Source organism: Pipistrellus hanaki, assembly GCF_964339955.1.
Source record: "Pipistrellus hanaki genome assembly, chromosome: 15".
Lineage (NCBI taxonomy): Eukaryota > Metazoa > Chordata > Mammalia > Chiroptera > Vespertilionidae > Pipistrellus > Pipistrellus hanaki.
In genome coordinates this window covers 47,914,215-47,941,708 of record NC_140517.1, presented here as the reverse complement: position 1 = coordinate 47,941,708, position 27,494 = coordinate 47,914,215, and the positions used below count along the sequence as shown (strand labels likewise).

The 27,494-nt window shown below is 43.1% G+C and overlaps 2 protein-coding genes across 6 annotated transcripts in view; both read right to left on the bottom strand.

Moving 5' to 3' along the window:
* Positions 1 to 18,337, bottom strand: part of LOC311633377 (zinc finger protein 547-like) — a gene marked incomplete at its 5' end in the record, with an annotated part of 33,102 nt that extends 14,765 nt beyond the window's left edge. The window contains 5 exons of one of the 4 annotated variants that reach the window (XR_014796969.1): positions 4,799 to 5,226; positions 10,299 to 10,540; positions 13,141 to 13,223; positions 15,911 to 16,037; positions 17,979 to 18,337. Coding sequence is in view for 2 of the 4 variants with exons in the window: in XM_084905996.1 (XP_084762122.1) it covers positions 10,478 to 10,540; positions 13,141 to 13,223; positions 15,911 to 16,037; positions 17,979 to 18,011 (306 nt within the window). The other 3 variants (XR_014796970.1, XM_084905996.1, XM_084905994.1) reach the window with 3 other exon arrangements.
* Positions 18,338 to 22,349: 4,012 nt separating this feature from the next.
* Positions 22,350 to 27,494, bottom strand: part of LOC311633357 (uncharacterized protein) — a 64,198-nt gene continuing 59,053 nt past the window's right edge. For both annotated transcript variants that reach the window (XM_084905956.1, XM_084905955.1), the window contains exon 4: positions 22,350 to 23,162. The gene's annotated coding sequence lies outside the window, so the exon portion shown is untranslated. The remainder of the gene's footprint in view (positions 23,163 to 27,494) is intronic.

Genomic DNA, 27,494 nt, shown 5'->3' with positions numbered 1-27,494 from the left:
ATGACAATTTGGTACCATCTCACATCTGTCAGAATGGATATCATCAACAAATCAACAAACAAGTGCTAGCGAGGATGTGGGGAGAAAAATAACCTTGTGCATAGCAGGTGGGAATGCAGACAGGTTCAGCCACTGTAAAAAATAGTATAAAGTTCCCTTAAAAAATTAAAAAGGGAACTCCTATGATCCAGTAATCCCACTTCTAGGAAAATATCCCAAAAAAATCAGAAACACCAATCAGAAAGGACATATGCACCCCTATGTTCATAGCAGCACAATTTACAATAGCTAAGATTTGGAAACAACCTAAGTGCCCATCAGCAGATGAGAGGATTAAAAAACTGTGGTATATCTACACAATGAAATACTATGCTGCTATAAAAACGAAGGACTTATTACTATTTTCAATAGCATGGATGGATCGGGGAGCATTTTACTAAGCTAAATAAGCCAGCCAGAGAAATATAAATATCACATGATATCAGTCATGTTTGGTCAATAGGGGGAAAAGGAGAAATATGTAATATAATATGTAATACTTTAAACAATAAAGAATTTTTTAAAAAGAAATATGTTGAAAATATCTATAGTACACAACGCAATTTATCGATTAAACACAATCCTGAGGATAATTCCTATGGTATTTTACAAAGAAAATGAAAAGAGAATCTCCATATGTATGGAATTAAAAAACTCGAACAGGCCGAAACCGGTTTGGCTCAGTGGATAGAGCGTTGGCCTGTGGACTAAAGAGTCCCGGGTTCGATTCTGGTCAAGGGCATGTACCTGGGTTGCGGGCACATCCCCAGTAGGAGGTGTGCAGGAGGCAGCTGATTGATGATTCTCTCTCATCGATGTTTCTAACTCTCTATCCCTTTCCTTTCCTCTCTGTAAAAAAAAATCAATAAATAAAATATATTTTAAAAACTCGAACAGCAAAAGCAATCTTGAATGAAAACAAAGCTGGTGGCATAAACTTCCTGACTTCTATTTACTACAGAGAGAAAGCAAGAAACATTGTGTTGCTGGGTAAACACAGACACATCCATCAACAGAAAAGAACAAAAACACAGAAATAAACCCAGGCACATACTTTCAAGTAATCTCTGACAAAGCTACTAGACACAGAAGGAAGAAAAAATAGTTTCTTCAATGAATGCTGTTGCTGAAAATCAATACTCACATTTAAACACAACAATCCTGGATTCGGATGATAAAATGTAACTCAACCTGCATGACACAATTAAATATTAGCTCTAGAACTTAATCCTCCTCAGGACAAACGAGAGAAAAAGTTTTGGAGATTTGTTTTGGCCAGGAGTTTTTGGGTGTGACACCAACTACCAGACAAAATAGAAAAAAAAATCCCTAACTGGGTTGGCTCAGTGAACAGGCATCAGCCTGTGGACTGAAGGGTCCCAGGTTCAATTCCAGTCAAAGGCATGTACCTAGATTGCAGACATATCCCCAGTAAGGGATGTGCAGGAGGTAGCTGATCAATGTTTCAATCTCATGGGATGTTTCTAACTGTATCCCTCTCTCTTCCTCTCTGTAAAAAAACAGTAAAATATATTTTTTAAAAATAGAAAAAACCAACAGTCCAGATTGAAACAAATAAAAAGCTTCTTCACAAAACACAGCAATAAACAAAACGAAATGAAAGGCAATCTAAAGGACTGGAGAAAACATTCCAAAATCCTATGAAGGAATAGCTTGGAGATACTATGGATTAGGTTCTGATCAACACAATAAATAGAATATTGTGATATAGACAGAAATTCACACAAATAGTTGGGAGTTCCCAGGGAATAGAGGTATGTTCATACTCTACTGCAGATAATAACAATGCAATGACCCTGCCTCAAAAGCAAACTCGATATAACTTCATTAACACTATTTAATTGCTAAGCACTTGTAACAAAGATCACAGCTTCCTAGAAAAATGGTGGCACTAGACCTGCTGAACGCAGGGATCACAAAAACATGAACTTTGTAGAAAAGTGAGTGTGACGGAGTGATATCTGCAAAATGCAATTAAGCACATGCAACAATATGTGTTCTTGTGTGTCATAAGCAATTAATATATTAAATATAGCCCTGACTGGTTTGACTCAGTGGATAGAGGGTCAGAGACAGCTGTATCCATGGACTCAAGGATCCCAGGTTTGATTCCAGTCAAGGCATGTACCTTGGTTGTGGACACATACCCAGTAAGGCGTATGCAGGAGGCAGCTGATCAATATTTTTCTCTCATCTATGTTTCTAATGCTCTGTCTCTCTCCCTTTCTCTCTGTAGGAAATCAATAATATATATATATATATATATATATATATATATATATATACACACACACACACACACACACACACAATAATAAAATATACAAGTTATTCCAAAGAGTCTTCAAACAAAATACATAGTTAACAAACAGGATAAAGATATAGAGATAATAGTTACAAAAATATGTACAAAAGCAAAATATATATAATATACATAAAAATGCTTTCCTCACTAAACAAGATGAAATCCCTCAGGCTTGCTGCAACACTACCAACCACAAGTCCTTCCCTATGAATGTAGTCCAGCGGGGAGAATTGGGACTTCAGGAATAGAAGGGAGCAGAGGAAACAGACCCACCCTCCCCAGGACAACAACTACCCAGGAAACTGGAAAATCAAGCAGAACCACAGTCTACATGAGAGGACAGAGCACACCCTGGGAGATGAGGCCTGAAAAATTGCAAAGCCAAGTCCAGTCCCTGGTGACAGTGAGGGTCTTACCCAGCGAGGATACAAGTTCAAAGTTCTCCAGCATCACATTCAGGTACAGCTGTCTCTGACCCTCATCAAGGAGGCTCCATTCCTCCCGGGAGAAGTACAGGGCAATGTCCTCAAAGGTCACACCAACCTGTCAGAATGGAGAAAATTGACACCCGAGCTACCTTTATGAGAACCTCCACTCCTTCTCCTTACACACCTTTTCCCCCTCAACCTCCTCCAGGGCACCAGGTTAGTGTGGACACCAGGCCCTAATGCCAGTGCAGGCTGCTCTCCCATCACAGTCCCATTACTCACTGGGATTGCCCTCAGCAGAGCAGCTGGGCTGGGTGGGAAATATTGGGGGAGGGGACGGTAGAAAGCAATGCCATTTAAGGTCTGGGCGATGCCTGCAGGGCCCCAGCCTTCCTGCCAAGCAATTCCACTTCAGCCTCCTTGATCATGCCTCCCAGACAAAGCCAAGCGTGGGTTTATGCTTCACATTTAAGTCCACGGGGACCATCAGCTCACACTTCCTCCAGATGTGCACACACTGGGTAATGCTTATCCCCTTCCCATCTTCAGACCCAGGTTCACTCCCTCAGCTCTGCCCCCTTCCTGCTCCAATGCCACTGGGTCTCGCTGGACTCCCCCAGGAACTTGGCACATGGCATGTGGAGAAGCCTGTCTTCCAGCGGGTCCAGGACCACCCCAGGCCCCTGAGGGACCCCACAGCCGGGAAAGCCCCCATGAGGCTGTGAGTCCTCCCTGCAGCCTCTGATCTGCCCGCCGATCCTCACAGCCACACCCTCAGGGGAACCTCAGAGGCCGGGCACCCCTGTCCTCTCCGCCCCGCACTGGCTGTGTCCTCAGAAGCCACCGCGCTCCTCCCTCCCCTCCGCCTTCCTCACGGTCCTCCCCGCGGACGGAGCTGCAGGAGGGACAGGCCCGCACCGGGCTGCGGGGTGCGGGGTGAGGCGGGGGGCCTGGGCGACAGGAACTCACCTCAGCGAAGCCCCTCAGCGCGGGCGCCGCCATCGCGCTCTGTGGGCCGCGGTGCCCAGGGAATGGCGGGGCCTGTCCGAGGCCTGGCGCGGTCCCCGGAGCGACTGGGAGCTTCAAGCCCAAGTGTGAGCCGTGAGCGCCCGGAGGCGCCCCCCTTGGGCTGTGAGGCAAAGACACCACTCTCCTGCCTTCTCCAAGGGACCCAGTGATTATACCTGACAGAAGACAAAACCTGCCGAGACTAGTCCCGCCCCCTGACGTGGACAAAGGAAGCTGCCTTTTCTTAGCTTCCATTGGCTCAGCCTGGTGGCATTCTATACAAGGCCTTCTGGGTAATGTAGTTCCCAGGCAACAAGTCCGGAATTCTGCATTTCCTTGGAGCTGACTCCAGGATTGGTTTTGAGGGCAAATGGCCCAAGGACACACCAAGTATTCCCAGGCCCTCCAGTGCCTTCAGGGGAGGTGTTTCTGAGGCAAGTTCTTTTCTCCTGCACCTGCCTGGCAGGTTTTGCATATCTTTCTTCAGGACCTGCTCTTCCTGAATGCAGGCATTGTTTCTTCACTCAGGACATTAGGTATGTGTCTCCCTGAAGCCAAATGTAGCTGGGGGAGGTTATTCAAGTCTCTAACTCCATCTAACCTGCCTCCATTGTAACCATTATACAATGTTAATGTCACTAAAACAGACTCTCATCTATAAGAGCCATCCAAAGTGTCAGCCCTGTGCAGTGTGGATAAGATGGCCAAGAGACATGTGAAAAAATGCTCAAAGTGACTCATCACCAGAGAGATGCCAGTGAAAGCAATAATTAGGTATCACCTCACCCCTGTCAGAATGGCTGCCATCAACAAATCAACAAAGGACAAGTGCTGGGGAGGATGTGGGACTGAAAACCGGTACAGCCATTATAGAAATCAGTTTGGTGTTTTTGCAAGACATTTAATATGGAACTGCATTTGATCCAGTGGTTCACTTCTAGGTATATATCCTTGTCCCAAGTAGATACCAGTAAAGGATCTCAGGCGTTCTTAATCTCGCAGGAATTGGGACAGTCAAGTAGTTGCTGATGGAGAGACTGCTCTTCATCAGCAGGACTGAGTGCAGTCTTAGGACCAAAAAGACCATAGGGTTTAATTTTTAAGTTTAAACTTACAAAAATTAATTCAATTACCTACCGGAGGAACTACACCACATGAAACATATACAGTTGCCAATCATGCAGCTTTTAATTACTCACACAAATTCTGAGCAGCTGCGGGCACAAGTTTAGTTAGGAATCCCCACGGTGTTGTCCTCTGTGGTCCAGTGGCTGGCTGGGCTGGGCTGGTCCAGGTGCAAGGGGGCTGCTGTTTTTCTCCCAAGAGTTCGGTTGTGTCACAATTGGGGATTACTGTCCATTTTTCTGAAGCACCTTCGAAGCATCAATTCATTCAAAAGCAAACTTGTATACATCCTGCAAAGATCTTTTTAAAAATATATATATATTTTATTGATTTTTTACAGAGAGGAAGGGAGAGGGATAGAGAGCTAGAAACTTCGATGAGAGAGAATCATCAATCAGCTGCCTCCTGCACACCCCCCACTGGGGATGTGCCTGCAACCAAGGTACATGTCCTTGACCGGAATCGAACCCGGGACCTTTCAGTCCGCAAGCCAATGCTCTATCCACTGAGCCAAACCAGTTTCGGCCTGCAAAGATCTTTGATGCTAATAAATTCCCCTGGCCATCCCCGCTCCTTGTCTTTTTTTTTTTTTTAAGATATTTGATTTTTTTTTTTTTTTTTTTACAGAGAGGGAGAGGGATATAGTCAGAAACACTGAAGAGAGAGAAACATCCATCAGTTACCTCCTGCACAGCCCCCACCAGGAATGTGCTCACAAGCCAGGTACATGTCATTGACCAGAATTGAACCCGGAACCCTTCAGTCTGCAGTCCAACACTCCATCCACTGAGCCAACTGGTTTTGGCACAACTAATGTCTTTCTTACATTCTTTTCTAGTGTAATAATTGTTTCTCCTATGAAACATCATCCCACATGTCTAAATAGCATTTAGGGACTCTCTGGACCTAGTAACCTTTAGATGGAAGTGTCCAGACCCAGTAAGGACACTCTGGTGCAGAGGTGAACATGCCTTTTGAGGTGAGGAATGGGATGGGGTGGGGTCCAGGACACTCAGCACACCCTGTTTGGTGGTTCATTTTCTCGGAGAAATCCCAGTCCAGATGCAGGTTACCAGTTGGGGGAAGGGAGGATTTATCATTCCAGGCTTTTGGTGATATTAAAAAAATTGAGAGTCCGCAAGATCAGAAGGTGATGGTGAAGGTGAAATCTTCCATAGCTACTTCCTGGAGCTTAGAAAAAGCCTGGCAAATGAGGGAGGGTGGACCCAGAGTACTCGGCACGCCCTGATTGGTGATTCGATGTCTCAGGGATGTCCAGGCACGTATGCGGGTTACATCAATCTCCGTCTACCAGTTGGGGGAAGGGAGGATCTATAGAAGTTCAAAGTTCTCCAGCATCACATTCAGGTACAGCTGTTTCTGACTCTCAACAAGGAGCTCATTTCCTCCTTGGAGAAATACAGGGCAACGTTCTCCAAGGTCGCGACAAACCTGTCAGATTCGAGAAAAGAGCCGTCTCTGAGAAACAGTCCAGTCTGCACCCTCTCCAATAGGGGACCCATGGAAGGATGTCCTACTGCCGGTTTACAGGGATTGGGCCTAAGCAGGCAGTTGGACATTCCTCTCACAATCTGGGACTGCTGGCTCCGGCCATTCACCTGCCTACCTGCCTGCCCTCCTGATTTCCCCCAAATACTCGCTGCCAGCCTGATCACCCACAACTGCCCCAGTGTTACCTGCTTACCCCATCTGCTCCTGCTGCTCACTCCAAACTGCCAGGCCACACTGTCCTGATCACTCCAACTGACCCCTACTGACCGATTGCTTGCCAACTGCCCCCCTTGCTTGTCCGCTTACCCCCAAAGGCTCCGCCCCCCCACCAGCATTTACCTTGGTTGTGGGCATATCCCCAGTGGGGGTTGTGCAGGAGGCAGTAGATTGATGTTTCTCTCTCATCAATGTTTCTAATTCTTTTTATTTTTAAATAAATTTTTATTGTTCATATTATTACAAATGTTCCTTTCCTCCCCCCCCTTCTCACACCAGCCTCTGTCCTTTCCACACCCCCCATTGTCCTCATCCATAGGTGCACAATTTATGTTCAGTCTCTTCCCACATCTCCCTCTCCCCTTTTCCCCAAGAATCATCAGTTCACTCCCCTTCCATACCTCTGATTCTATTATATTCAACAGTTAATATTGTTCCTCAGATTTTTTTTTTAGTTTCCTTGGTTTTTAGATTCACTTGTTGATAGTTACATATTTGTTGTTCATAATTTTTATCTTTATTTACTTTTTCTTCTGAAAGAACCCCCTTCAGCAATTCATATAATTCTGGTTTGGTGGTGATGAACTCCTTTAGCTTTTTTTTATTAGCGAAGCTCTTTATCTGACCTTCGAATCTGAGTGATAGCTTTGCTGGATAGATTATCTTTGGCTGTAGGTTCTTACTATTCATCACCTTGAATATTTCTTGCCATTCCCGTCTGGCCTGCATGGTTTCTGTTGAGAAATCAGCTGACAATCGTATAGGTGTTCCTTTATAGGTAACTACCTGCTTAGCTCTTGCTACTTTTAATATTCTCTCTTTGTCTTTTGCTCTTGGAATCTTAATTATGATTTGTCTTGGTGTGGTCCTCGTTGGATTCCTTTTATTTGGAGTTCTGTGTGCTTCCTGGACTTGTAAGTCCAATTCTTTCACCAGGTGGGGGAAGTTTTCTGTCACTATTTCTTTCAGTATGTTTTCGATATCTTGCTCTCTTTCATCTTCTGGGACCCCCAGAATTCTGATGTTGGCTCGTTTGAAGTTGTCCCAGAGGTTTCTTACATTATCTTCAATTTTCTGGATTCTCTTGCCTTCTAGCTTCTGCAGAGGAGTGTCTTCTGGCTCTTTATGTTCCAAATCTTTGACTTGATTCTTCCGACCTTCTATTCTGTTTTTAGGACTCTGTAAAATATTTTTTATTTCAGACAATGTATTCTTTATTTCTTGATCCCTTATCATTTCTTGTTGATCCCTTTTCATATCCTCATAGGTCTCATTTATTTTATCAGCCTTTTCTAGGAGACTCTTGAAAAATCTTATAAGTGTGGTTTTGAACTCTACATCCAGTTGCTTTTTGTCCTCCATTTCTTTCATTTGTGATCGATTTGGTTTAGGCATTTTCGCAGGCCGCTTTCCTGATGGGGCGGGGTTTCAGGGTGGAGCCTACAGCCTTGGCTTCCGTCAGCCCCGCCCTATGCGACTCCTGACACTCAGGGTCCTTCAGTACTTGTTGCAAGCGCCTCTGAGAGAAAGGTGCCCTCGATTTTCGCCTGCTGCCAAACTGTCTATGCTCTCCCCCAATGAGCCCGGTATTGGGGTTCAGTTCAGTTGGAAGTGGAGTTGGAGGTGGCGTTCAGAGCAGTCTGGAGCCCCTGTCTCCTTCCCGTCAGGGCAATCCCGTGGCACAGCCGGCCGGCCCTTCTCTGCGCGCACTGTGCGCGTCTCCGGGACCTCCTCTCGCCGTTCCCTGGAGTTCCGCCTTATAGCCCAGCTCCCTATGGGTGAGCCTGGGTCCCCAGGGTCTGGGCTAGAATTGGGGTTCAGAGCAGTTGGAGCTGGGCCCAGCACAATCGGAGCTTTTCTCTGCTTCCCGCTTAGGAACGCCAGCCAGGCACTCGGCCTCCCTCCTCTCCGGCTCCGTCCTCTCCGCGCGCCGTGTGTCTCCGTACCTTAGGCTTTTACAGCTCCTCCGTGCTTCCTTCTGGTTTTCTCCTTGCTTCTTGTTGTAGGATTTCCAGTCAGTCGACTTTCCTGTAGTTCTGGGTAATGTCCATTTTATATTTTAGTTGTATTTTATTGAAATTGTTGTGTGCGGCTGCAGCTAGTTTCCTACCCGAGCAGCCATCTTGGATTCTCTCCCCGATGTTTCTAATTCTCTATTCCTCTCCCTTCTTCTCTATAAAAAATCAATAAAATATATTTTAAAATATATATTAAAAAAATAAAATGGACATGATGGTGATAAAAATATGAACATCCACCAGAGTCCTAGCTAGTTTGGCTCTGGATAGAGCATAGGCTAGCAGAGAAAAGGCTCCTGGGATCAATTCAAGTCAAAGGCACGTATCTTGGTTGAAGATTCCTTCTTAGCTCAGGCCACAGTCACAGCTGATGAAAGAAGCAACCAATCGATGTGTTTCCTTCACATCAATATTTCTCTCTGTCTTTCCCTCTCTCTTCCACTCTCCAAAAAATTCAAAATAAAAATATCCTCTAGTGACGATTAACAACAACAAAAAGAATATCTATTAAAAAAACAAAAACAAAAACAAAACAAAACAAAAAAAAACAACAAAAAAAAAACAGTTTGGCTCAGTGGATAGAGCGTCGGTCTGGGGACTGAAGAGTCCCAGGTTCAATTCCAGTCAAGGGCATGTACATTGGTTGCAGGCACATCCCCAGTGGGGGGTGTGCAGGAGGCAGCTGGTCAATGTCTCTCTCTCATTGATGTTCTAGCTCTCTGTCCCTTCCTCTTCCTCTCCGTAAAAAATCAATAAAATATTTAAAAAAAAACACACTACTTATAAAAAAAAAACCAAAAAGATGGCCAAAACCGGTTTCGTTCAGTGGATAGAACGTCAGCCTGTGGACTGAAGAGTCCAGGGTTCGATTCCGGTCAAGGGTATGTACGTTGGTTGCGGGTATATCCCCAGTAGGGGGTGTGCAAGAGGCAACTGATCGATGATTCTCTCTCATCAATGTTTCTAACTATCTCTCTCTCTTTCTCTATGTAAAACATCAATAAAATATATAAAAAAAATAAAAAAGATGAGTTACAAATATTTCTCTTAAATATATCCAACAATTTATAAAATAATTAAAGCTGAAAAATACTTAGAAACAGCCAAGTTCTTTATTAAGGACACCAAAAATATGAAACAAGGTCATGAAGCAGTACACAGTCATATTAATAGATATGATCAGTATTGAGTATAATGATGGTTTCATTTTCATGCATATGTCAAGATTTATGAAACACTACACTTATACATGCAATTTACAGCTATTAAAAGAATGTTTCAAGATAAAAGATATATACTTTCACCTATTTTGGAATAGGTTTGGCAACTTTATATTCAATTCACATACTCTGACCAAGTCTCATCTCAGCCACAGAAAATGTAACAAACAATGAAGAACTTTCACCCAAACCCACTGGAATGCTTACTGGGTCACAAAGGCCACATTACCGGCCTAAAGACACCCTTTCTTTTCCTCTTAGTTTTGCTGCCAGAGCACCAATGGCTCTGATGGGAACATCTGAGAAGCCAGAGGAACCCACAAAACCACTTGATTATAATCAATGACAATAACTGCTGCACAGAATATAAACATGGCAGGAATTCCTCAGATCTGTGTGTACTCACCGCTCCTATAGTGTTTTCCTCAAAATAATTTCTGGGTGCAGGTTTAGATGATGACAATTCCATCTAATAGGCTGCAGTCTGGGCAAACATCAATTAGGTCCATGTTTCTGCAGTGAAAGGGTTTCTCCTCACTGCAATGGTCCTCCAACCAGTGACCATCACCCATGGAAATGAAGGCATTAGGGCAAATGGCCCTCTTTAAGAACTGGGCAGTATATTCCCTTCAAATATCTTAGCATCCCCTGAAAAGAAGAAAAAAAATTCACACCGTTCCCAGACATACGTGAGGTTTTCACAGTTACCCCCCCTTTCAAATGATCCCTGGGTCTCAAAGCATCCATCGTCACATGAGGAATAGAGCCCACAGTGTTTAATAGGAAAATTATGGAAAACAATGTAAATTTGGCAAAACGTGCTGAGCTAATTTTGGCACCAGAGGCTTCCCTCAACGACAAAAATGTTGGAGACCACATAAAAGTTTTCCACATCCCTGAATTTGGAGAGCCCAGATCTCCTTACAAACTAACACACTCAGCAAATAGAACACCAAAATTAAACAAGTGTTAGGAAAAGGCCTTCATTATTTTGCAAAGAAAGAGACCTGAGACTGGCAGTTGATGACTTAGGCACACACACATTATGTTTACTGGGGCCAACATAATCAGTCCTTAGTGCAACTCAGGACAGGGAAACAAGTAAGAACTAAGGATTCAAATATTCCTAATTTTCTTCAACAAATTAGACAATTTGCTGGGCACATGAGGATGGTAATTGATGTCATGTGTAGGGACCTTATAGGTGGTTCAGGTAAAATACCTTCAGCAACAGAATTATGCAGTGACATAGATCTGGCAGGACATCTCTGTATGTTAGAAAGTGCAATATAGCCGGAGCCGGTTTGGCTCAGTGGTAGAGTGTCCATCTGTGGACTGAAGGGTCCCGGGTTTGATTCCGGTCAAGGGCATATACATTGGTTGTGGGCACATCCCTAGTGGGGGGTGTGCAAGGAGGCAGGTGGTCGATGTTTCTCTCTCATTGACGTTTCTGGCTCTCTCTCTCTCTTTCTCTCTGTAAAAAATCAATAAAATGTATTTTAAAAAAAGAAAGTGCAATATAACTACATAGTGTTTCAACATAAGCAAACACACAAAACAGCAAAAACATTTCTGGGAACTTTACATAATATAGGTGAATATATGTATGAGATACAATTCAGAAAAATAAGGAATCACAAATTATCTTTTACTATTGTGAAGTCCTATCTAAGAAACTTCATTTCCTACACATTTAAAAAATCTCACATTTGGACAATGTCGAAAGCGAATTTAGAAATATGCCCGATAAATATCTCATATTAATTGCACTCAGAATGGCTTTCTCCAGTGTGAACTCTCAGATGATATTGGAGACCACTCCTCCATGTAAAAGATTTCCCACATTCACTGCATTTAAAAGGTTTTTCTCCTGTATGAACTCTCTGATGACTATGAAGGTGAGCAGTACGCTTAAAAGATTTCTCACACTCAGTGCATTTATAAGGTTTTTCTCCTGTGTGAAGTCTCTGATGAATATGAAGGTTGGTGTTAGTGGTAAAACTTTTCCCACATTCACTGCATTGATAAGGCTTTTCTCCTGTGTGAATTCTTTGATGAAATTGAATACCATTGCTAGTTGTAAAAGACTTTCCACATTCAAAGCATTTATATGGACTTTCTCCAGTATGAACTCTTTGATGACAATGAAGGTGACTCCTCCATCTAAAAGATTTCCCACAGACACTGCATTTAAAAGGCTTTTCTCCTGTATGAACTCTCTCATGTCTACGAAGTTGAGGGATACTGATAAAAGACTTCCCACATTCACTGCATTGATAAGGCTTTTCTCCTGTGTGAACTCTCTGATGATATTTAAAACCATTGCTACTTGTAAAAGACTTTCCACATTCAATGCATTTATATGGATTTTCTCCTGTATGAACTCTTTGATGACAACGAAGGGCAGTCCCCAATGTAAAAGATTTCCCATAGTCACTGCATTTATAATGCTTTTCTCCTGTATGAATTCTCTGATGATTATGTAGGTAAGAGTTAGTTGCAAAAGATTTCCCACATTCATTGTACTCATAAGGCCTTTCCACTGTGTAAACTCTTTGATCATAATGGAGGGCACTGCTACAGGTAAAAGTTTTTCCACATTCACTGCTCTCATAAGGCCGTTCTCCAGTGTGCAAAGCTTCATGATCACCTATGCTGCTGCTACTGCTAAAAGCTCTCCCATATTCAACCCATTGATAAGGGCTTTCTCCAGTGTGATCTTGCTGTTGATCATGAAAGCTAGAAAAGTCGGTTAAATGTTTTCCACATTCAGAGCTCACAAAACACTGACTACCTGCAAGGACATCCTTTTCCAGAATAAAATTGTGGTTGCAACTAATGCCTTCCTCACATTCTTTTCTGGTGTAATAATTGTTTCTCCTTTGAAACATCATCTCACACTTAGAAACAGCACTTGGACTGTCCTTGTACATAGTAGCCTTTAGGTGGAGATGTCCGGACCCAGTAAGGACACCGTGCCCAACCTTTCCACATCTGAAATGATTCTGGGACACATTGAAATTGTAGCTGTTTGCACGTGAGATCCTGTCTAAACCGCTAATGAAAGTCTTCTCTCTCACATGCTGCTGGTCAACTTTCACACAGAAATAAAACTGTTTTGTACATGCCCCACATCTCAACAGTATCTGTCCGTATTCCGTTCCCTGCAGCTCAGTCAAATGGAAAATGTTTCTGAAGACTAGCCCACAACCCTCACAGGGGTGGCTCTTCTGGGAAGACAAGGCTACCTTGGGATTCCTTGCCTGTGACACTCTTACAGAATTGTTCTCTTCAGTTGGTGCCTCCACATTCTCTGCTCCACAGCAGCAACCTGAAGAAAAGGAAATGCTGGTAAGGTACATGTTGATCTTGTGAAAACAGAATATCTTCACCACAAATGTTTATGTGCCATGATTAGGCCTGATTGCATAGAACAATTTTCAAGACAAATGAGGTATACTCTGAGGAAATACATAACGTGGCCCCAAAAGTTAGTCGAAGATGAAAAGTTCACCAAGAAAAGAAAAGAAGCACAAGATGGGACACAAATAAGAGAGAAAGGCCCTACTCATTGTTCTTACACAAACGGCTTCCTCTATTTACCATACATGCAGGCCATATGAGTCTGTGTAGAATAATTTAAAGCTGCTCAAAGTCATAAAAATTGATTGTATTAGAGCACATAATGTTCAAAGTCATTATAATAACACATGTGCACTCCAAGGTGCTGCAGGCTCAGACCAACATTGGAGTGCAGTAATGAGAGACCTGTGAAAGAGGCAGAGGTGCAAAGTCCAGAAAGGTTAAGGTTATATATGAGGTGGAAAACAAGTAGAAATGATCACTATTAGAACTGAATAGTAGGCAAAGCATCAACATAAGCACAAACAAGCATAACTGGGTGAGGAATGGGCAACTGTAACCAAACACTGGGTTCCTAGCTATGAATGTAACAAAGACCAGCCTAGAATTCATCCCTAATGACCGTTAACCAAGGCAAGACCCCATGTGGGTCCACTGTGTCATTCATAAAGTCACGTTTCTTCTGTGATGCACAAATGATTCTTCTACTTAAACTCCATTAGAGCCATTGCATGGGATAAATGATCCAAATCTTCAAAGAAAAACAGAAAAGATGGAGGCTCAACACTGTGGTAGAACAACAAAGTGTAAATGAGATCACAGATAAAAGACCTATGTGTGTGACACCAACAAGATAGCAGAATCAGACATATGAGCATCTTTCCCCACCTTACTGTAAGTAGATAGCTAGCCACGAACAAAAACCCGAAAAAATGTGAATAAGACTACCTTGAAGACAAACATTATTCCAGAACACAAATAAAGGAGAACTCTACAGAAAGGATAACTGGAAAAGACTGGGCGAATAAACATATTTGAAAATATATAGTGTTAAAACCAAGGGTCAGAGTTACCTCCAGTAGTCCCTGTGCTTCTGCTATTATTGACCCTAATGGCCTTTTCTTAAAAAAACATTGGAAATTTCTGTGTTTAAAGACCACAGAATGGCTTTTATAGTATGGCACAGTTGGTTGGAACATTGTCCTGTGTACCAAAGGGTCAAGCATTCAATTCTCAGTCAAGGCACATATCTATATGTGGGTTCCATTTCTAGTCAACTTGTGTGCAGAAAGCAGCCTATAAATGTTTCTCCCTCACACTGATTTTTTTCCCCCTCTCACTCCCTCCGTCTCTCTTCCCTTAGCTGGAATGGAACCTGGGACCCTTAAATCCAGAGGCTGACACTCTATCCATTGAGCCAAACCAGCTCAGGCCCCACCCAATTTAAAAAAATATATATTTTATTGATTGTTTACAGAGAGGAAGGGAGAAATATAGAGTAGGAAACATCAATCAGCTGCCTCCTGTACACCCCCTACTGGGGATGTGCCTGCAACCAAGGTACATGCCCTTGACCCGAATCGAACCTGGGAACCTTGAGTTTACAGGCTGAGACTCTATCAACTGAGCAAAACCGGTTAGGGCTCAGTTAGGATTTTCTGAATGTGACACCAAACACCCAACACCAAACAAAACAGACAAAACAAAGAGTCCAAAGTGCAACAAATAAAGAAAAACACCTTCCCAGCACAACTGCAATCAACAATGCAATGTCTGTCTGAAAAGCAAACTCCATAGAATTTCATTAAAAACACTTTATTGGCACGGACCGGTTTGGTTCAATGGATAGAGGGTCGGCTTGGGGACTGAAGGGCCCCAGGTTCGATTCCGGTCAGGGGCATGTACCTTGGTTGTGGTTATATCCCCAATAGGGGGTGTGCAAGAGGCAGCTGATCGATGATTCTCTCTCATTGATGTTTCTAACTCTCTATCTCTTTCCCTTCCTCTCTGTAGAAAAATCAATAAAATATATTTTTTTTAAAAAACAAACACAAAAAAAAAACCACTTTATTGCAAAGCACTAGTAACAACCATTTGAATTTCTTAGAAACATGGTGGCACTAGACCTGCTGAACGCAGGGTTGCCAAAACCATAGACTTTGTAGAAAAGCAGGTGCTGGGGAAAATATCTGCAAAGAACAATTAAGCACATGCAACAATATATGTTCCTGTATGTCATAACAATTAATATATAGAATATACAAGGTACTAGTCAAAAGAATCTTTAACCAAAAAATACTTACTAACCAGAACAAGGATTTAGAGACAATTATTCAAAAAATAAGTACAAATGACCAACAGAAATATAGAAAATGCTGTCCCCACTGATCAAGGTGGAATCCCTCAGGCTGCCTGCAACACTACCAACCGCAAGTCCTTCCCTGTGAATTTAGTCCAGCAGGGAGAAGTGGGAATGCAGGAATACAAGGGAGCATTGGAAACAGACCAATCCTCCCCAGGACACCAACCACTCAGAAATCTGGAACAATCAAGCAGAACCACAGTCTATATGGGAGGACACAGCACACCCTGGGAGATGGGGCCTGGGAAATCCCAAAGCCAAGTCCAGGTCACTGGTGAGAGTGAGGGTCTTACCCAGCGATGATACAAGTTCAAAGTTCTCCAGCATCACATTCAGGTACAGCTGTCTCTGACCCTCATCAAGGAGGCTCCATTCCTCCCTGGAGAAGTACAGGGCAATGTCCTCAAAGGTCATGCCAACCTGTCAGAATTAAGACAATTGACACCAGAGCTGTCTCTCTGAGAACACCCACTCCTACTCCTTACACAACCTCCCCTCCGTAATCTCCTCTAGGGCTTCCAGTTTAATGTGGACACCAGGCCATAATGCCAGTGCAGGCAGCTCTCTCATCACAGTCCCATTACTCATTGGGATTGCACTCAGCAGAGCAGCTGGACTGGGTGGAAATAATTGAGCAGGGGAGGGGAGGGAGCAATGCCATTTAAGGTCTGGGTGATGCCTGCAGCACCCCAGCCTTCCTGCCAAGCAATCCCATTGCAGTCTCACAGATCAGTGGTCAGCAAAGTGTGGCTTGAGAGCCACATGCGGCTCTTTGGCCCCTTGAGTTTTTAGCAAAGGCCAGCTTAGGAATACCCAAATTAAGTTAATAACAATGTACCTTCCTATATAGTTTAAGTTTAAAAAATTTGACTCACAAGAAATTTAAATCGTTGGACTGTTGATATTTGGCTCTGTTGACTGATGAGATTTCTGACCACTGTCCTAGATCCAGTCTCCAAGAAAACGCCAAGCGTAGGTTTATGCTTCGTCATTTAGTCACAACGCCAGGATCCGGGAACCATAAGCTCACCTTTCGTCCAGGTGTGCACAGAACTGTGTAATGTTGATCCTCTTCCCATCTTCAGAACCCAGATTCACTCCCTCAGCTCTGCCCCCTTCCTACTCCAAGCCACTGGATCTCATGGAACTCCCCCATGAAACTGGCATATGGTATACAGAGAGCTTGTCTTCCAGGCAGACCCAGGACCACCCCTGGCCACTGATGGAAACCACAGCCGGGAAAGCCCCGAATGAGTCTGCTTTGTCCTCCCTGCAGCCTCTCATCTTTCAGTCAATCCTCACAGCCCACATGCTTAGGGGAACCTCAGTTGCAAGTCACCCCTGACCACTTGAAGCATCGATCTTATATAAAAACTGCTGTTTCAAATTTCAACCATGCTATTTGGCTTCTGGAAATGCTTGCTTAAATAATAAGGAAAATAAGACTACTCCCACTTCCAAGAGGCCATTAAACCTTTCCTGGACAAAGTTATCAGTGCTAGCACCAGGCCAGGTCTTTGGTTGAGGACTTAAGTGCCCAGCACACAGGGGCTCTTTAAGAACTTGCAAAGGGGGCCAGCTACACCCCATATTTGGGTGATAAAGAAGGTAAAAGCAGCCGTAACCAGTTTGGCTCAGTGGATAGAGCCAGCGGATTGAAAGGTCCCAGGTTTGATTCTGGTTGCAGGAACGCCCCCAATGGGGAGTGTGCAGGTGGCAGCTGATCAATGATTCTCTTTATCCCTCTCCTTTCCTCTCTGTAAAAAAAAAATCAATAAAATATATTTTTAAAAATATTTTTTAAAAATAAAGTAAAGCCGGAACCGGTTTAGCTCAGTAGATAGAGGGTCGGTCTGCAGACTGAAGGGTCCCAAGTTCGATTCCGGTCAAGGGCATGTAAATTGGTGGCTGGCACATCCTCAATGGGGGTGTGCAGAAGGCGGCTGGTCGATGTTTCTCTCTCATGGATATTTCTAGCTCTCTATCCCTCACCCTTCCTCTCCGAAAAAAATCAATGAAATATATTAAGATAAATAAATAAATATATAAATGAAGTAAAAATATATAAATTGGGAAAGTTCCTCCATCTTGGGGTCCAGAATTTGAGATGCATTTTCCTTGGGGCCCACGCGTAATAATAATAAAAGTAACTCCATCTTCCCTCAGCGTTCCTTGGTTCTTTCCAGTTTTCTGTCAGACACTCTGCCCCGCACTGTCTGTGTCCCCAAAGCCACCGCGCTCCTCCCTCCGCTCCGCCTTCTCACGGTCCTCCCGGCGGACGGAGCTGCAGGAGGGACAGGCCCGCACCGGGCTGTGGGGTGCGGGGTGAGGAGGCGGAGGGCCTGGGGGACAGGAACTCACCTCAGCGAAGCCCCTCACCGCGGGCGCCGCCATCGCGCTCTGTGGGCTGCACAGGGCGGGAGCGGAAGCCGCGGCAGGAAAGGCGGGGCCTGTCCCGACCCTGGCGGGGGTCCGGGCGGTGACTCCGAGCTCCAACCCCACGTGTGAGCGGTGAGCACCACGGGAGGCTCCGATCACAGGCTGTGCAGCGGGGAACACCACTCTCCACCTTCTCCACGGGACGCTATGACAGGGGAAACCAGGCCGCCTCAGACAAAAAGCTGAGAACGGAATCTTTCCTTGAGACTACCGGTCCCGCCCTACGTAAGCGGACAAAGAGAAATGCCTTCTCGGAGCTCCCATTGGCTGACCCTGCTGTCATTCCATGCGTAGCCTTCTGGGTAACGTAGTTCCTAAGCTACAAAGCCAAGATTCCATTATGAGGGTGGCTTAAGGTGCAGAAAGCCCACGAACACACCAAGTAAAGGAAGTGTCCTCTAGAGTAGGAGTGTCGAACTCAATCAGAGAAGGGGCCAAAATCTAAAATCCAGCCTAAATCGCGGGCCAAATGGTTTACTGAACAGTCATAAACTGACAATGTCATAAACTGATAGCGGAGTGCAGTGATGACAGCGCGGTGCGGGCCACATTGCAAGGCCTGGCGGGCTGGATTTAGCCCACGGGCCTTGTGTTTGACACATGTGCTCTAGAGCAGCGTTTTTCAACCGCTGTTCTGCGGCACATGTTGCCTGGTGTGCCGTAGGTGCAGACAAGACAAGAATTTTATAATTTTTCACTATTTTGTTTACTTAATATTTCATAATAAAGTAATTATAAAATACTTTCTTTGTGTTTATTTAATTCCTATTCAAGAGAATTACTTTATATATAGTCAATATAGGCACAGAGTTAAATTTTTTAACATTTTCTAATGGTGGTGTGCCTCGTGATTTTTTTCATGAAACAAGTGTGCCTTTGCCCAAAAAAGGTTGAAAAACACTGCTCTAGAGCCTTCAGGGGAGGTGATGTCTGGGGCAAGTTTGTTTCTCCTGCACCTGATGGCTTCCTTTAGCTGTGGGATTTGCATATCTTTCTTTAAGACCTGCTCTTCCTGAATGGAAGGCATTGTTTTCTTCATATAGGACCTTTGGCAGGTGTTTCCTTCAGGCCAAATGTAGCTTACAGAGATCGCTCAATTGTCTAACTCCTGTTTAAACTTATCTAGACTGCATCCACTGAATCCACTGTACAAAGTTAATGTCACCGAACAGACACTTATACTTAACACTCTGCTACTGATTCCATCCAAAGTGTCAGCCCTGACTGGGCTGCAGTGTGGAGAAGATGATCAAGAGACATGTGAAAAAATGCTAAAAGTGACTGATCATCAGAGACATGTAAGTTAAAGCAACAATTAGGTATCACCCCACCACTGTCAGAATGACTGCCATCAGCAAATCAACAAAGGACAAGTGCTGGGTGGATGTGGCAAAAAGGGAACCCCTGTACTCTACTGCTGGGAAGGAAAACTGCTACAGCCCTTATGGAAATCAGTATGAACTTTGGTAAAAAATTTAACAGGGCCCTGACTAATTTGGCTCAGTAGATAGAGCTTAGGCTTGGGGACTGAAAGGTCCCAGGTTTGATTCCAATCAAGGGCATGTACCTTGGTTGCGGAAAATCTCCAGTAGGGGGTGCAAAGGGATTAGTTGATTGATGTTTCTCTCTCATAGATGTTTCTAGCTCTCTATCCCTTTCCCTTCCTCTCTGTAAAAAAAAAAAAAAAAAAAATCAATAAACTATGTTTAAAAAAAAGAAAAAATTCATGAGGCTCCAACACATACTTTTGGTTGTGACAGCTACCCCCTCTTTGAAGTGATCTGTGTCTCCAAGCATGCACCTTCACATGAGGACTAGAGTCCACAGTATTTCCGAGGAAAATATGGGCAGCAATGTATATTTGGCAAACAATGCTGTGCTAATTTCTGCACCATACCTTTCCCTCAAGGCACAGGTTTGAGGCCCCATAAGCGTTGTTCACCATGCTTAAACTACAAAGTTCTCCTCATAGGCTAACCCACACAGCAAATAGAACACCCACGATTAAAGAAGCCTTAGGGAAAAGCCTTCTTTATTCCACAAAACAAACAGATGTAAGACTGGCAGCTCTTGCCTTCATGTCTCAGGCATTCAATAAATCCATCACTGGCGGTAGGCAAAGTGTGACCGTGAGCGTGGCAGTAGCTCTGCGATACTCAGTCTTCTGGGGCCAACACTAAGGAGCCCTATATGGCAACTCATGAGAAGGAAAACAATGAAGGACTCCTTTAGGGGCTCAAGTATTCCTGATGTTCTTCAACAAATCGGACAACAGAGTTAGCTTCCCTGTACACATGAGGATGTTGAATGATTCCATCTGTAACCGCTTTGTAGGTGGTTCAAGTGAAATCTTTAGCAACAGAAGTATGCACTGACATACATCTGGCAAGATAACTCTGTATTTTAGGAAGTACAACTGTTGGCCCGAAAGGGTTTGGCTCAGTAGATATAGAGTGTAGGCCTGCAGACTGAGAGGTCCCAGGTTCGATTCCGGTCATGGGCATGTACATTGGTTGCGGGCACATCCCCAGTAGGGGTGTGCAGAAGGCAGCTGGTTGATGTTCCTCTCATCGATGTTTCCAGTTCTCTATCCCTATCCCTTGCTCTCTGTAAAAAAAAAAAATCAGCAGAAACCGGTTTAGCTCAATGGATAGAGCGTCGGCTTGGGGACTGAAAGGTCCCGGGTTCGATTCCGGTCAAGGGCATGTACCTTGGTTGTGGGCATATCCCCAATAGGGGGTGTGCAAGAGGCAGCTGATTGATGACTCTCTCTCATCGATGTTTCTGACTCTGTATCTCTCTCCCTTCCTCTCTGTACAAAATCAATAAAATACATTTAAAAAAAAATCAATAAAATATTTTTTAAAAGAAGTGTGACTAGCCGAAACTAGTTTGACTCAGTGGATAGAGCATCGGCAATGGACTGAAAGGTCCCGGGTTTGATTCCAATCGAGGGCATGTACCTTGGTTGCGGGCATATCCACAGCAGTGGGTATGAGGAGGCAGCTGATTGATGTTTCCCTCTCAGCGATGTTTCTAACTATCTCTCTCCCTTCCTCTCTGTAATAAATCAATAAAAATATATTTTTTAAAAAAAGTGTGACTAGAGCCAATGAAAAAAAAAAAAAAAATTAAAAAAAGAGAGAAAGTGCTCAAAAAGCAAACTCTGGAACCCTGGCCCAGGCAAGTACTAAGTTTGTCACTTTTATTGATTCTCAAAGTCTCGTCACTACCTTCATGTCACATTTAGCCATCTGAGGTGCAGGGAGCTGTAGTGAGTCTCCCGGAGACTCCAGGTTAGAGGCCCAACATGGAGACCTTGGTGGCCACAGTACTGCCTCCCTGCAGGTGGGTCAGCGAGTTCAGAAAGGCCCCGGATCTTTCTCAAAAGCCCTTAAACACAAAGGTGTGTGTTGGCGCTGGGGCACTGAGTGTTCTTGTCAGGAGAATGTTTCCTAAGGTTGCTGCTCTTCTAGAGGTGATGGAGAATGTTAGTAGTGCCAGTTAAAATTAAGTGTTCACTGCATTGTGCATAGTATTTAAAAACGAAAAATTCCCAGTGGTTTTTATTTATTAATCAAAATGCCTCAGTGGTTTAGCGTCAACACAGCAAAAAAAGGTCCACCATTAGATTTCTGGTCAGTGCACAGGCCTGGGTTCAGGGCTCCATTCCCAGTAGCTGCGTGTAAAAGGTAGCCTATCAATGCTTCTCTCTCATCATTGATGCTTCTATTTCTATTTCTTCCTCTACTTTCCTCTCTGAAATCAATAAAAAAATATTTAAAAGTTTTCTCATATTCTGGTTTCTCTTCAGGTCACATAAATCTTTCATCTTGTAAAAATCCCTGATAATGCATATTTTTAAAGTATAAAATATTAAAACACATTATTCCAATCCAAAAAAATATTTATTCCATAAATCAAAAAAGACACAAATAGAGGGAAATTCTAACACCCGTGTTTGTCATTCCACTGTTTTTTTGTTAAAGAAAATTGCTAACACTCATAGCACATTAGGTAGAACATATGATCAGAGGTTTTTAAGAAGGATACAGACACAGTAAATATACATCTCAGAAAAGACTCACTATAGCCGAAACCAGTTTGGCTCAGTGGATAGAGCATCGGCCTGTGGACTGAAAGGTCCCAGGTTCGATTCGGGTCAAAGGCATGTACCTTGGTTGCAGGCACATCCCCAGTAGGGGGTGTGCAGGAGGCAGCTGATCAATGTTTCAGGCTCTCTGTCCTCTCCTTTCCTCTCTGTGAAAAATCAATAAAATATATTTTAAAAAAAAATTCTCGCTGAAAATTCAGATGAAGTCCATTCATTCAAATGGAATTAGCTCAGTAAAGAGTTTCTCCTCACTGGGATGGTCCTCCAACCAATGCCCATCACCCATGGAATTGAAGTCATTAGGGCACATTGCCCTCCGCAACAACTGGGGAAAACATCGGCTTCAACTGTCTTAGCATGCCTTATAAACAAGAAAAAAATTCACACTGCTCCCAGACATATTTAAGGTTGTCACAGCAATTCCCTCTTTGGAGTGATCTCTGTGTCTCAAAGCATCCATCTTCACATGAGCACTAGAGTCCACAGTGATGCCTGCCAAATTATGGGCAGCAATGTAAATCTGACAAAAATGGCAGAGCTAATTTCTGCACCATAGTCTTCCCCCAGGGAAAAATGTTTGAAACCACATGTAAGTTTTCCACTTCATCATGCTGCAAATGCCCAGATATTTTTAAACACAAACCCACAGAATTAATAGAATACCCAAGATTAAAGAAGTTGTAAAAAAAAAAAAAAATCCTTCATTATTTTATAAAAAAAGAGACCTGAGACTGGCAGTTCTTCCATTGATGACTTAGGCACTCAATACCTCTGCATTATCATCTAGGCAAAATGAGTCCCTGAAAATGGCAGTTCTTCTGCAACCTTATGTTGACTGGGGCCAACAGGAATCAGTCCTATGTGACAACTCATGACAGGGAAACAAGTAAGAACTAAGGACTCAGGTATTCCTAATTTTCTTCAACAAATTAGACAACAGAGTTAGCTTCCCTGGGCACATGAGGATGGTGACTGATGTCATCTGTAGGGACCTGAGATAACGTCAGCAAAATAAAGATGTACTGACATAGATCTGGTAGGACATCTCAGTATGCTACAAAGTGCAACATAGAATAGCAGAAATTATTGGGGTACGTTACATAATGTAGCCAATTAAATGCAGGAGATGCAATTCAGGCTATTGAGACGTCACTTATAATCTTATACTACTGTCAAATACTAACAAACTACATTTCCTACACATCAAACAATCTTTTCTCATCAAGACTCTTTTGTGAAGAGGTAATTTACAAATTAGACGGAAAGATATCACCCATTAATTGCACTCATCACGACTTTCTCCACTGTGAGCTGCATGATGATATTTAAGACCATTACTACTTCTAAAAGATTTGCCACATTCATTGCAGTGATACTTTTCTCCAGAGTGAACTCTCTGATGAGTATGAAGGCTACTGTTCCAGCTAAAACATTTCCCACAATGACTGCATTTATAAGGCTTCTCTGCGGTGTGAACTCTCTGATGAGCATGAAGGCTAGTACTACGAACAAAATATTTCCCACATTCACTGCACTGATAAGGCTTTTCTCCTGTGTGAACTCTCTGATGATATTTGAGACCAGTGTTACTCGAAAAAGACTTTCCACATTTGCTGCATTTACAAGGCTTTTCTCTTCTGTGAACTCTCTGATGATACTGGAGACTAGTTCTACCAGTAAATGATTTCGAACATTCACTGCACTTATAAGGCTTTTCTCCTGTGTGAATTCTCTGATGATATTGAAAAACAATGCTCCTTGCAAAAGACTTACCACATTCACTGCATTTATAAGGCTTTTCTCCTGTGTGAACTCTCTGATGACAATGAAGGTCACTGCTAGTGGTAAAAGATTTTCCACATTCACTGCACTTATAAGGCTTTTCTCCTGTGTGAACTCTCTGATGACGCTGGAGATCAGTGATTCCTAGAAAACTTTTCTCACATTCACTGCATTTATAAGGCTTTTCTCCTGTATGAACTCTCCGATGAGTACAAAGTTGACTGCTAGTGGTAAAAGCTTTCTCACACGCACTACATTTATAAGGTTTTTCTCCACTGTGAACTCTCTGATGACTACGAAGGTGGCTGTTACTGTTAAAACATTTTCCACATTCACTACATTTATAAGGCTTTTCTCCAGTGTGAAGTCTCTGATGACTACGAAGGTAGCTGTTACTGTTAAAACATTTTCCACATTCACTGCATTTATAAGGCTTTTCTCCCGTATGAACTCTCTGATGCCTTATAAGTTGACTGCTAGTGGTAAAAGCTTTCTCACATTCACTGCATTGATACGGCTTTTTTCCAGTGTGAATTCTCTGATGACAATGAAGGTCACTCCTACTGTTAAAAGATTTCCCACATTCACTGCATTTATAAGGCTTTTCTCCACTGTGAAGTCTCTGATGACTACGAAGGTAGCTGTTACTGTTAAAACATTTTCCACATTCACTGCATTTATAAGGCTTTTCTCCCGTATGAACTCTCTGATGCCTTATAAGTTGACTGCTAGTGGTAAAAGCTTTCTCACATTCACTGCATTGATACGGCTTTTTTCCAGTGTGAATTCTCTGATGACAATAAAGGTCACTCCTACTGTTAAAAGATTTCCCACATTCACTGCATTTATAAGGCTTTTCTCCCGTATGAACTCTCCTATGCTTTCTAAGTTGACTGCTAGTGGTAAAAGCCTTCTCACATTCACTGCATTGATACGGCTTTTTTCCAGTATGAATTCTCTGATGGCAAAGAAGTTCACTCCTATTGGTAAAAGATTTCCCACATTGGTTGCATTTAGAAGGCTTATCTCCATTGTGAACTCTCTGATGATACTGGAGACCAATGGTTTTTTTGAAACTTTTCTCACATTCGATGCATTGATAAGGCTTTTCTCCTGTATGAATTCTGCTTTGAAATGTCGTGCCATCTGTTGAAATAGCATTTACACTGTCCCTGGTGAGAGTAACCTTTAGGTGGAGATGTCTTGGTTTTGAAAGGACACTGTGCTCAACCTCCACGCTTGTGAAACAATTCTGGGACCCGTTGAAATTGCAACTGTTTCCATGTGACATCTGGGCATATATGTTACATGGAAACAGATACAATTCATCAGAGGTGTAGACCTCTGGGCAGAGGTCTACACCTCTGATGAATGTCTCCGCTCTGACATGCTTTGTGTCAACTTTTACATGAAAGTAAAACCGTTCTGCACATGCCCCGCATCTCAAAAGTACCTGTCCACGTTCGTTTCTTTGAAGCTTCATCACATGGAATATGTTTCCCAATGAGAGCCCACAACTCTCACAGGGATGGCTCTTCTGGGAAGACAAGGCTATCTTGGGATTCCTTCTCTGTGACACTCTTACTGAAACCTTCGGTTTTGTTGGTGCCTCCACATTCTCTGCTCCACAGCAGCAACCTGAACAAGAAGAATGGAAGGTGAAGTACATGTTGACCTCATGAAAATAGAGTATCTTCACCACAAATGTTTCTGTCATGAATAGGCCTGATTCCAAACACAAATTGTTAAGACAAGTGAGGTGTACTCTGAGGAAATTGCTGTTACATATAATGTGGCCCCAAAAGTCAATAGATAATGAAAAGTTTACCAAGAGAAGGACAGAAGTACAAGATGGGATACAAAGAAGAGAGGAAGGTTCTAGTCATTGTTCCTGCACAAACAGCTTCCTTTAGAATCTTATATGCTGACCATGCGAGTCTGTGTATAATAATTTAAGGCTGCTCAAAGCCATAAAAACTAATTGTATTAGTGTACATGATGTTCAACGTCAATTTAGTAACATGTGTGCACTCCAAAGTGCTGCAGGCATGGGCCAACGTTACTTGGCAGTAAAGAGAGACTTGTGAAAGAGGCAGAGGTTCAAAGTCCAAAGATAAGGTTACTAGGAATCCCAGTAGAAATGATTGCTATTAGAACTCAGTAGTTGGCAAAGTATCAATAAGCACAAACAGGCATAATTGCCTTAAAAATGGGCAACTGAAAGAAAACACTGGGGGGTCGAAACTGGTTTGGCTCAGTGGATAGAGCCGGTGGACTGAAAGGTCCCAGGTTCCATTCTGGTCAAGGGCATGTTCATTGGTTGCGGGCATATCCCCGGAAGGGAGTGTGCAGGAGGCAGCTGCTCGATGTTTCTCTCTCATTGATGTTTCTAGCTCTCTATCCCTCTCCCTTCCTCTCTGCAATAAATCAATAAACGAAAAATAAAAATAAAAAAAGGAAAGAAAACACTGGCTTTCTATCTATATATATAACCAGGGTCAGCCGAAAATACCTCCCCAGTGACCCTTCACCAAGGCATGGCCACCTGTGAGTCCACTTTGCGATTCATGAATTCCTCTTTATTCTGTGATGCAGAAATGCTTCTGCCCCTTAAGCCCATTTGAGTCACTGCATGTGATAAATGATGCAAATCTTCATAGAAAAACAGACCAGTTGAATGTTCAGCACTGTGGTAGAACAACAAATGACAAATGAGATCACGGACAAAGACCTATGTGAGCGACATCATCAATATTGCAGGATCACACATATGAGTATAAATAGACAGCTAGCCATGACCAAAGCATTGTACAGGAAATGAAATTAAGAAGGATTACAGAAAACAAGAGAGAACTGTATAGAAGAAATGTTAAAGAAGACTGGGTAAACAAAGACATTTGAAGATACCTACAGTTAAATAACAAAAAAGGGTCAGAAATACCTCCAGAAGCTACTGTGCTTCTAACATCATTGATTGTGTTTATAAACCACAGAATGCCATCCCAGCTATGGCTTAGTTGATTGGAGCATTGTCCTATTTACCAAAGGGTCAAGGATTCAATTCCCAGCCAAGGCACATATAAGTATGTGGGTTCCACTTCCAGTTACCTAGTGAGGAAAAGGCAGCTGATTGCTTTTTCTCCCTCACAATGATGTTTCTCTTTCTCTGTCTGTCTGTCTGTCTGTCTCTCTCTCTGTCCATGTCTCCTCCTCTCTATTTGAAAATAGTAAATAATAAATTACCAATAATTTCAATATAGCCAAATGCAAAAGAGAATTCAAAAAACTCTAGAGCCGAAACCGGTTTGGCTCAGTAGATACAGCGTCAGCCTGCGGACTGAACGGTCCCGGGTTTGATTCTGGTCAAGGGCATATGTGTCGATTGCGGGTAAATCCACGGTGAGGGATGTGCAAGAGGCAGTTGATCCATGTTTCTCTCTCATCAATGTTTCTATCTCTCTATCCCTCTCTCTTCCTCTCTGTAAAAAATCAATAAAATATATGGATAAAAAAACAAACAAAAAACCTCTAAAGACAAAGTA